The sequence below is a fragment of the Dasypus novemcinctus genome, chromosome 13, assembly GCF_030445035.2.
Source record: "Dasypus novemcinctus isolate mDasNov1 chromosome 13, mDasNov1.1.hap2, whole genome shotgun sequence".
Lineage (NCBI taxonomy): Eukaryota > Metazoa > Chordata > Mammalia > Cingulata > Dasypodidae > Dasypus > Dasypus novemcinctus.
In genome coordinates, this window is record NC_080685.1 from 83,431,967 (window position 1) to 83,444,207 (window position 12,241).

Sequence of the window (12,241 nt, forward strand, 5' to 3'; positions counted from 1 at the left end):
TAATATATGGTTTACTGGATCCTCTTTTGTCTGTTTAATTAATTGGCCTTTTATGTTTGGGTTCCTGTCCCACTCTCTTTTTTTCTATCATTGCCTTCATACACTCTTCACCTTAGCAATATGGAACTACTTAAGTTTTCCTCACACATACCGATTCTTCCTGACCCTATCTTTTTACCTGTTCTCCCTCTGTGCTTGGAATTCCACTCTATCCTCCTTCCCCATATCAGTTTTTAAATTCTCTGATCATATTTTAAAACTCAAACTGAGTCACCTTCTCTGGAAGTCCTCCCCCCAAACTCCAGTTTGAATAGATTGGAGTATTTTATTACATATTGCCCACTCCTGTTCTAGGGGTTTTCATGTTGTCTGCAACTCATGCTTTTTCCTGTCTCCCCTTTGACACTACACATTTCTAAAAGCTCTGATTATATTTGAATTGCCTTTGTATTTGTAGTGCTGGCAACAGTGTCTTAAATATATTAAGATCTTATATATTTTGTTCAATAAAAAGGAATGAATTAAAATAATATTTGTTAAAATATGCTTTTGCCCGTTCATATCGGAGACAGTGAAATATGAAACTTAAGAAAGGTGCTTAGCAGCCTGTGGTCTCTGAATAATTAATGTTCCATGTATTTAGAGAAACATATATAACTGCATTTCATAAAGCAAGGAAAATTATAAAATAAGAAGAAATTTTCCATATTTATGGTTCATTCAGGCATTGATTCAACAAGTGATTATTGAGGTCTTACTAATGAGGAGTACTACTCAAGAAACTGACTGTATGGTGATGATCAAACAAGACTGGACTTTGCCCTCATGGAATTTACAATCCAGTTTGGAAGACAGACATTAATACAATATTCATCCAAATATAAACTTACAAGCTTGGGTCAGTTATAAGGCAGGCAAAGCTATGGAAGATTTCTCTGAAGAGATCTGATGTGTTTTTTCTCTCTTTCATATTTCCTATTTTTTTTAGCGCTTTGATAATTTCAAAACTCTATGTTATGACATTTGCATTTAATATAGATTTACTCATTTTGAAAAAAATAGAAAACTCGCATCATTTTGTTTTTCTTACAGATGATAAATACAAAAATATCTCTGTGGGCTACACTTATAACAAAACAGATAAAGTTATTAGTGCAGAGCTGATGATTGATCACAAAGTGAATTGTACAGATGACAAATGTACAGAAAATATTATTCCTCATCTACCAGCATGTGAAAAATATACTGTTACAATATCTCATGATTCATGTGTTCCTCCATATAAAATTTTAATATTAGATGTACCACCAGGTAATTATCAACTTATTTCTATTTGTGTATATACAAAATCTGTAAAATTGTGTTTGGTGTGTTCTACTTGGCACAGGAACCAGTGTGGTAAGAGAACAGGGTTGAGAGAAAAGAAGTCACCAATATATGAGGAGGAGAATTTTCTACTTTCCTAACCCAGTACAATTACGAGTTAACATAAGCATTCTGTTTTTTATCTCAGTCATCTCTTTTCTTTTACAAAGTTTCATACAAATTAGATATAATTTATTCTAATTGATATCTACAAGCTTTCATTTTTTTCTCCTCTTTAGAAGTCAAATCACTAGCTATGCACAGGTTTTTCTTTTTAATAGAACTTTTCTTGGATATTTTTGGGGAAAAACACAAGGTCAATGATGTGATATTCATGGAAGAGCCAAAATCCTGTCTGCAAGGGGAGAGTTGTAGTCATGTTAAGGTGACTAAGCTACAACTAGGGGAAAAAATGGCCTAAAAGGGGTCAGATAGACTTCACTGAAACATATACCAGCAAAATGGTTTTTGAGGAAAGATTTAGGAGCTGTGTAATTTTCTTTACCCTCTCACATAATTTAATAATTCAACATCTTTCATCATTTTTTAAACATTTAAATAGGATAAACTTTGATATTTAACATATATATGTCCAGTAAACGTATTCATTTTCTGTAAATATTACCACAATAAATTATCAGTTAAATAAAGAAAGTGACAATTAGAGAAATGCATTCCCCAAGAATATGGCACAAGTTATGAACAATTAACAATATCATATTTCTACATCTTCTTTTGACAGATCTTAAAAATATTGAATTACATAATTGTACCCGGCCTAAGGAAGCAAATACTTCTATTTGTTTAACTTGGAATAAAACTAAAGATTTTTCTTGTGGTGAAGATAAAATTGACTATAAATTTAAATGTGGTAAGAATATAGCTGTGATCAGATAATATGTTTTTCCAGTGAAGAGTTGTTCTAGACTTAATTGTCAGTTAATCCTTCCTCCCTCCTCCCTCCCTCCCACCCACCACCTCCCTTCCCTCCTTCCTTTTTTTCTTCTTTTCTTCCTTATTTCCTTTATTTCCTTGTTTTCTTTTTTCTTTTTTTGGTTGTGGTATGTGTGGAGTAAAACAATTATATTTTCTATATCACTCAAGCAAATACTCAAAATTGAGAAATACTTTTCACAGCCAACAAAATATTTAAAATAGTAAAAGTAAATTGATTTACAAGAGTTTTCTTAGCAACTGTTACACACAAGATATTGTCAAAAGGGGCCATGAACGAAGAGTGTTATGAAAAAATGATGATACATATACTCTGTTAGAATGAGAGGAAAAGCGAAAATAAGATTACATCATCACGAGTTTACTTTGTGAAGCTTCCATCAACAAAATTTATAAACAAATTCAAGAACACTTAGATAATATGAAAGTGGAAAAGAAACAGTAAGTGATTCTGGGAATAGGGGTTTGGGTTCAGATTTTTGAGGGCAATAATTGAGATAACATTTCTGAATTTAATGAGATGTGATCTTCCACTCTTTGTCGTAGAGTCATCTTCCAGGCCATTTTTGACAGGTCTCACACACACACACACACACATACACAGAGCATATAAAGTTTGCAAATTCTGTAATCATCATTGGAATGGGAAGGGACATGGCTATGGTACAAACGGTATGAGGAAAGAAAGAACAAACATATGCTAGATTGATGCTAAAATAATGATCTATCTAGAAAATCTAGGCAAATCTAGGCAAATTCTAACTCAAGTGTAATACCAGTTTTGAACAGAGAATCATGAACTAATGCAACATTACTGGGCTGGTTAAATTAGGGGTTTACCTGCTAAATATTTTCTTAAAATTTGAACACAGCAAAAGACATGGTTATAGTAGTTTTCAGGATCTTTGACTTCTTATTTTGATTATTTGCATAGTTTTCCAATATAGTAAATAATAAACAAATTATTATATATATGAAATCTAAAAAATAAATTATATTTGATGTGTTAATAGATTCAAAAATAATGTTTATTTTTTTCAGGGAATTCAACATCTACATCTTCAACTCATAGTACTACATTGAAAAATCTTCAACCCAAATATAATTATACTTGTGATTCAACAATATTATATAATGGAAGTAAATATTTTGAAGAAACAAAATTTATTGAAACAGATTTTGGGGGTGAGTATATTGTTTGCATGTATATATATGTAAAATTGATTTCCTTTCTATGCCCTTTTAAGTGTTTGGGAATCACAGAAAAGGATGGTATTACTTAGAGGAAGGTTTTCAGAAAAGATATTTGTATAAATTTTAAAGATTGAATTCAGAAACAAATTGTATAGGATTTGTCTTAGTTTGCTTGAGTTGCACAGTAAAGCTGCAATGGTTTGGCTTTACCAACAAGAATTTATTGCCTCATGGGTTTGAGTCTAGAAGTCCAAAATCAAGATGTTAGCAAAGCTTATTTTCTCCTCCAAATCTGTAGCATTCTTGTACTGACTACCAGAAATACTTGGGGTTCCATGGCTTTCCCATCACGTGGCAATGTCCTTTTCTTTCTCTTCTGGTTCTTGCTCACTTCCTGTTTCTGGCTCCTTCCAGTGGCTTTCTCTTTATAAGGCATCCAGTAATTTGTATTAAGTAAGACCCATCCTCATTCAGCTGGGCCATACTTAAACTAAAAGTAAAATCTTCAGGAAGTGCTATTTGCAATGAGTTCACAACCATGGGGACATAAATTGAGATTAAGAACATGTGTTTTTGGGGGGTACATAATTCATACTGCCACAAGGTCTAGACCTCTTTCAGTTTATTTGAAAAGTATAGGCTGTTTTGAGTTGCATTGGAAACAAAAGTGCGAGATACGTAAAATGTTTTGTTCCCTCACTTCCCATTTTATTTCCTCTTTCTTCCTGCAGCATCAGTCCCTGCAATCTTTTCCCTTATCATATCTGGCCTTGTTTTTTAGAGACTTATACCACTGATCTAACTCTTCTACAATTTAATTTGATCAAAGACCCAAAAGGAAGAAGTAGGCACTCTCTGAAGGCAATTTTGGGCTGAAAGATAAGAATAGGAGAGACACCTGAAGTAAAGCATTATTCTTGGACTAATTAATATTAAATGCTTTATGCCAAGGTTTCCTCACTTAACAGAGTCATGCAAATTCCAAAACATTACAAACAAATGAATCAGAATAAATCATGACTGTGGTCTTCAATTCAAGAATATGAATTAAACACTCAACCAAACAGCCTCTTCCTGTTCAAACCAATGATTAGTGACAAGAAACAAGGATATAAGTTATCAGACAAGAAAGAGAATCCCAGCAATATTTGTTTAAAAGACAATTCTTTTCCCATTGAATTGTCTTTACAACATTGTCAACAATGAGTTGACCATAATGAGTTTCTTTCAGGACTTTTTCCATATGAATTTTAAGATCAGCTTTTCAATTTTTGCAGAAACGGCAGCCAAAATTTGATAAGGGTTGCACTGAACCTGGAGATAAATTTGGAAAATATTGTCGTCTTAACAATGTTAAATCTGATTCATGACCATGACATGTCTTTCCACTACTTAGGATTTTTACTTTAATTTATTTCAGTAATGTTTTATAGTTTTCAGAGAACAAGTCTTGCATTTATTTTGTTAAATTTATTCTTTAATTTAATTTATTTCTGTTTATAATAGGATTGTTTTCTTAATTTCATTTTTGGATTGTTCATTTTTATTGTGAAGAAATGAAGTTCATTTTTTTCTATATTGATCCTGCCACATTGCTGAATTTATTTATTTTAGTGTTATAGGATTTTTGATAGAGCATACTAATTAAATTTACTAATTTAAAATGGAAGGGTTAACTGAGAACCAATGGGTAGCCTGAATCCATGTCTTCCTTCCAAATAATACAAAAACCACAAGAAGAGCTAATAAAACAATGTAAAATACTATGCTGTCAGCATAGTTCTAAAAATTTAATGTTTTAAATTTTAAGTATTAAAATTATTACAATATTATAAATCAATGTAATGATATAGAAACCCCAGAAAATATGTATTTAATTTTACTTTTGATATGAATTCAAAAGCAATTTAGTGGGGAAAAGGATAGTCTGTTCAACAAATAGTCCTGGGTATCTGTATAGGAAAAAAAAAACCTTATCTCAAAACAAACACACACAAAAAGGATTATAGAACTAAAGATTAATGGTATACCTATAAAGTTTATTAATGTGGACTCAAGAGAAAATCTTGGTGATTTTGAAGTAAACAAAGATTTCTTAGGTGGCCAAGAATCATAAAATCATAAAAGAAAAAATGGGGTAAATCGGACTTCATCAAAATGAAAAATTTCTTTTTATTTGTACAAAGCCATTAAGGAAATAAAAATGCAAGTCTTAGATTATGATAAAATATCCATAATTAATTTTGCAAGAAAGGAACATTCTCCAGAAAATATAGAGCATTCTTGCAACTACATAATGAGAAATCAAACAACCCAAATAAAAACAGGCAAAACATTTTGAACATGCACTTCACAAAAGAAGCCATACAAATGTCAATAAACACATGAAAAGATGCTTAACATCAATGTCATCTGGGAAATGTAAACTAAAACTGCAACGAGATGATATTGCATAGGTACTAAAATGGCTAAAATTAAGACTGACAATGCTAGCTATTGGTAGGGATGTAAAGCAATGACCCAGAAATTTCACTCCAGGTATTCACCAAAGATTAATGAACATGTCCACTTATACACAAATGTTTGTAACGGATTCATTCATACTAGTAAAAAGTCTGGAAACATTCTAAATGAACATCAGCTGGTGAATGAATAGATACAATGTGGTATATCCCTAAAATGGAATGCCAAGCAATAAAAAGGAAGAAACTGCTGACACATGCAACAACGTGAATGAATCTCCAGACCATCAAGCTGAATGAAATATGCTAGACATAAAAAATTACTTAGTATTTGATTTCATTTATATGAAATGGATGAAAAGGCAGATTTTATCTATAGTAACAGAAAACAGATCAGAAGTTACGTGGGATTGAGCATAGGGAATGAGTCAACTGGGAAGTGGCATCAGAGAACATTTAGGAGTGATAAAAATGTTCTATATCTTGAATGTGTTGGTGATTAGACAGATGCATACATTTGTCAAAAGTCGTCAAATTGTATACTTAAAGTGGGTGCATTTTAATGTATGTAAAATATAACTCATAAATTAGATTTAAAAAAGCATTACTTTCTTCACTTCAGGTTCTGATGACTAGTTACTGGATGGAATGTCAAGTAGGACTCCAAATATTGACTGTTAAATTTATCAATGGTACAAATGTCAAATCCCAAGATATCTTGACAGTAATATATACATGAGGTAGAGAGGGTCTTAGGTATCTGCAAGTCAGTGGAATGTGTAGGTTCCACAGTACTACTTTGGAGTGACATTTGCTCTGCTAAATGGTTCTAAAGCAAATTCAATAAGCCCAGATGGCTTTCATTTAATTTTGTTATGAATTAATAATTATTCAAAGTATGGCTATTAATAATTCTTGCTTATGATGTGAAGAAAGGTTTTCCATTTCTTATTTTTCACATTATATATTCTACTTCTTTTAACAGCTCCAGAAAAGCCTCGATCTCTTACTTGTGGAAATAAATCAAGTGCCCATGAACTAGTAATAAACTGGACCCCTCCTGGAGGTTTTTTTCATGATTTTTGTCTTTGTTATGAACACGGAACAGGTAAAACATATAGAATTTAATTTCATATCAGAAAGGAGAACTAAAGAATTTGAGAGTTCTAAAAATGTGGATTATGCCAGTGAACCACGGAACCCTCTCCATGGCTGATGAGATGTGAATACTATGTACTTTAATTTTAGAATTGCTTCCACTTATTAAGGGTTCTCCAGCTCCTGAAAGGGCTAAAGCCCAGAACATCCAAAATATGTGCTGTCTTTCCTGATCTTTCTTTGTCCTACTTTGTATTCCAAAGGTTGGAAGAAGAAAAAAGCATTATGTACATGGTTTGCAGAACTGTACATTCATTATTCAAGCCCCTATCCCAAAAGGAAATATATTCCAAACTTCCTTCGATTAATATCCACTAAACATTGTGTGAAAAATATTAATGTGGACCCATGTAACTGCTGAGATCAGTTTGATGGGAGGTAGAATCTGGGAAAATAGTTCTACTTTAGAATTTGACTTATATAGAAACAAATGTAATTGAAAAAGTGTGCTATAACTAGCTCAACCATGAAAACTCCCAGATGAGAGTTTATTTCAGAGTAGACAACTGGACATTCTAAATTATCTAAAAGAAAACACTGGTCATCCATGAAGCATCTAAAAGTAGTCAAAAAACCTGGGATAATGCTTTCACTAATCATTTTTCTAGAGGTTGAAGTAGGATTGAGCTGAATATCTCAGAGCATTCCATCTCAATGTTTGGTGGAAGGAACTAGGTGTAAATTTCAAAATTTGAGGAGTGAAAAAGTATTTATCTCCCATGTGTTATTTTAACCTATATTTTGATAATATTTTTGTTTTGGCTGGTTGTTTGAATCTTAATGATCAAACTTAATGTTTAATTTACATGTAGTTTTCAAATTGGTATTAGAGGATTCAAGTGCTATGAAAAGATCCCTGTAATATTTGAGGTTATAGTAACTTCAGAAGTTACATCTAGGAAAAAGAAAAATATGAAATTATAGGGAATATAAAATGGCATGGCAATTAGAAGATCTTGCCTCATTGGATGTCTCTTTTACAAATCTCTTTGTGGGCTTTTGTAATACTCCATTGCTTTGTTTTTCTTTTCTCTCTTTCTTTGAATCCTTTACTCACTATCTCTTACAGCATTCTTAGCTTTTTATTTAATTTTAACTTTTTATTTTTAAAGAAGCTTTAGATTACATAAATATTACACAGAAATATAGGGGATTCTCACATGTCCCACTCTTCACCCCTCCCACACGTTCCCACATTAACAACATCTTTCATTAGTGTGGAACGTACTCTCCATTACAGAGTACTTTGTACACAAGAGGATATGGTTGAGACTTAATATGCTTATTGCTCCTTTGTCCTCCACATAATGTTGCTTTAAAAATTTGTATTTGTGTATTAGGTAAAGATGATATAATGAGTTAAATAGGTATTAGTCATCTGGTTCGAAGAGTTTGGTTGTTTTTGTCACTAGTAAAATATTTTCTTATTTAATATCACCCTCAAATTTATGGTAGTATAAGATGGGGCAGGAGCCTGGATAATGTCTAGTGTCAGACTGTGTGTCCTTTTCTCTAAATATTATTGATTGGTAACTGAAACCACCCTGCATTATGTACTGACTCTACTTGAAGAGCTCTTTGCATCCACAGTCCAAATTTACATTTATTCTATTTTATAGCAATACAAATCAACTACAATAAACAGAAGTGTGTTCTGCTTTTGTTTCCTCGTGCATCCCAAACGTATGCCCTAATGAGATCCTCTTCCATTTTATCTAAGTCAAAGAAAGTTGATGGAATTATAGGATTCTTAAAGCAATTATTTTAACTACTCTATTTGAAATAAAATCACTGTTAAAATCTATAGGAATTACATCTATGTACTGTTATTATGGTTATACAAACTTCTATTTATTAAATACTTTTTTGAGTTTCCCATATGTATAAGGTGTTTTTTAATGCTTTATTTAAAGATTTTATAAAACATTAAAAAATAACTCTAATATGTACCTAAACATTTCCACGGTTCATATGATAAAAGTGAGACTCATGAATTGAAGAAAATGCTCAAGTTCAACAGCCTGAACTGACTTTTTCTGCTACTGTGTTGCTCATGTTCTAGCACAAAATACCTCTGGACTGAAGTATTTGTCATTAATTAATGACATCAAATGACAATGAAGTTTCCTTAATAATTGGGGAAGAGACCTTCCCAATTTGTAGCATCCAAATAATCTTTATTTCCAAAAATTATTGAAACCAGTGTGCACCCTTCTAGATTACAATGGTGTTGATGGAAATAATTTTGTGTAATGCTTCTTTTAGAGAAAAACCTTTTAAAAAAAACATCACAAAATCCTTTAGGCAGTCACAGTTTTACACTATTTTGAAACAAGCTTAAAGGTATTTTAGATCATTCAATTTAGGAAATTGTTAAATAAATTTCTGAGGTATTTTCTGAAAATCAAAGAGGTGAAAAGGGGGAAAGTCAGAGTCTTTCCAGCCAGTTTCAGTGCAACTTACATGGCCTTGAATCCTAGAAATCTCTCTGTTACCATATGGAAAAAAATTGCAAGCATTTAGTCAAATTAGTCAATAGCATGTCCTGTACAACTTCTTCCGATATCAAGAGTATTGAGAAAATGTGTTCAAACACATAGTGGAGGGAGGATTGTCGCTTTAAGTATTTTGACCTTTCAAACAAAGCTTGAAACCCTTAACAATGGGAATTAGATACTCCAAACCACCTTTCTAAGCACTTCAAACTTTTATTTATGATTCTTTTAAAAAATCTCCAAACATCAATATCTACTAAAATAAAATCAACAATTTGACTTTGTCAAATTGGCTAAGACAAAAGCTTCATACAGTTGCATAAATAAAGTACCATTAAAAAAAATAAGAACTGTTGTGGAATAACATGAAAATATACAAAACGAGGTTATTGAAAGGAGCCAGACTGACCTTGAGACTGGCATCTTGTACTTTGATTGGATCTGGGTAAGGAACCAGGTATTGTTCTCAAAACTAGACCCCATAGAAGCACTAGCAGACGCCATGAGTCAGAGGTGCCTGACTACCCTTTTCTTGAGTTCACATCTTTCCTGCCCTCGAAGATGCTTCTCATTAGGTACAGGAAAACTGAGCTGGTAGGTGTAACTTAAATCCAATTTTGGAATGTTGGAAGAAATTGATGCTTTTAACTAGTCTAGAGTGGACACTTTATCTCACTTATTATTTAGAGTTCCATAGTGAAGCAGAAATATTGCTGTAATTTCCATTTTAGGACAAGGAACTGAGACAAGAAAACATAGAGTGGTAGGTGGATCTTTCCTTATACTGCTCCTGCAAGTCCATAGGTACATCCTATAGACCCGTGCCAACCTATAGGACTGAGGTGATAGTTAAATCATTTAATTCACATAAAGTACTTAATATAATGCTTGGCACAGTGGGAGATATTTATGTTTTTTAAATCATTTTTGAAATTATTATTATTATCGTAAATGTTACCCTGCTACTCTAATCTTTCTTTAATCTGTCTTTCCTGATGTCACTTATTAACTCAAAAACAGTCAATGGTTAGTGATTTTTTTACCTTATCAAATTTTAACTCTTCTGTCTGAAGGCTAAACCATCCTTAAACATGGCCCTGCTTCTCATATGCCTCTCTTACTAGAATCCACTCTTCTAGTGAAGCTTGTCCCTAAAATCTAAATGTACTTTGTTTCATTTGTAATGTTTTCTTTTCTTCCTTACACCTATTCAGTCTCCCCCATCTTTCAATGAACAGTTAAGATTCCTGCCAGTGTGAAGCTTTCCTTCATATTTGATGCACCCCATGAATTACTGTAGCTTTTAAATTAGCATGGTAGAGTAGTTTTCAGATCATGGAAATGATTCTGAGTCTAAAGTCCATAACAGCAACTAATGCCAATATTCAATTTGAAGGTTAAGTATCAGAAAAAAGATTCTCTAAAAAATAATAATTTTGGCATGTCATGACCCAAAAATTTCATAATATCTACTTGAGGGTGTGCTTTTTCATATAGAAAAGGAGCACCTTCAAAAAATTCTTCTGAGTTTATTAAATATTTTATATACAAAATTAAAGATATGAAACATATTTTGCATATTTGAGTTTATTTCTAGTAATTACATTTGTTGAATGCATTTGCTGACAATTTATACATTTATGAGCATTATCTAATAAGACTGTGCTTATTTGTTAATAATCCATTAGTTTAGAATTTGGTTGGAATGATATCATCTATGGGCCAAATTAGGTATGTGGTAATCCTGACTTTTAGTGATTTACTTAATTTTTTCTAATTTTTTTTCTGAGACCCTAAACTATCTGCATCTTCATCTATCTGCATCTATCTGGATAAAAACCAAACCAAACATGTTTTGCAAAATTTGAAGGCTTTTACAAACTATACAGTAAAATTATCTGCCAGGACCATTGGAAAAGTGAACCGAACTGGAGAAGCAAATACAGCCATCTTTCAAACAGAAGCAGCAGGTAACAGATACTTTAATGCTTTTTTCTATGGATAGCAAAGAGCAAAGTATTAACTTTTTAGTCTTTCGTACATCTACTTTTATGCTTCATGAGGGAAGCACATGGTCCTGGGAATACTGTTAATATCTAGGGTTTATAATATCTAGGTATTTATCTCCAAACCTTGACCTCCCTTTTACTCTGAATGCACTGCAATTCACTCTGTCAGCCGCTAAGGACTCCTCTCACCAAAGACAATCAATGACCAATTAACTGCTAAACTCTACAGCCGCTTCTTGGCCCTCAGTTTACATGACCTCTCTGCAACATTTGTAGCACAAATAACTCCTCAGAGTAACTCACTCCTCTAGGATTTTGCTGATGCCACTTTCCACAATAACCTGGCCTGTCCTTTACTCCATTTTGGTCTCATTTATGGGCCCTTCTTCTGTTCCCTTAGAGGTTTTCTAATCATCATTTCTTCCCCTTCACTCCCCTCCTCACCCCTTCCCCATGATCTCCTTGGGGTATTACATAATTTCTCATGGCTTCAACAACAACCTATATGTTAATGCATACTGAATGAATAGGTGACCTATTTTTAGATGTTTTGTTATAGCTTTACTTCTATACTACCCTAACTACCTCATTCATAACACCCAAA

The 12,241-nt window shown here is 32.6% G+C and overlaps 1 protein-coding gene across 3 annotated transcripts in view; it reads left to right on the plus strand.

Moving 5' to 3' along the window:
- PTPRC (protein tyrosine phosphatase receptor type C) overlaps positions 1 to 12,241 on the plus strand; it is a 124,732-nt gene that overhangs the window by 66,043 nt on the left and 46,448 nt on the right. For all 3 annotated transcript variants that reach the window (XM_058274929.2, XM_058274928.2, XM_058274927.2), the window contains 5 exons: positions 1,093 to 1,311; positions 2,108 to 2,236; positions 3,361 to 3,504; positions 6,961 to 7,083; positions 11,419 to 11,598. In XM_058274929.2, coding sequence (XP_058130912.1) covers positions 1,093 to 1,311; positions 2,108 to 2,236; positions 3,361 to 3,504; positions 6,961 to 7,083; positions 11,419 to 11,598 — 795 coding nt within the window. The remainder of the gene's footprint in view (positions 1 to 1,092; positions 1,312 to 2,107; positions 2,237 to 3,360; positions 3,505 to 6,960; positions 7,084 to 11,418; positions 11,599 to 12,241) is intronic.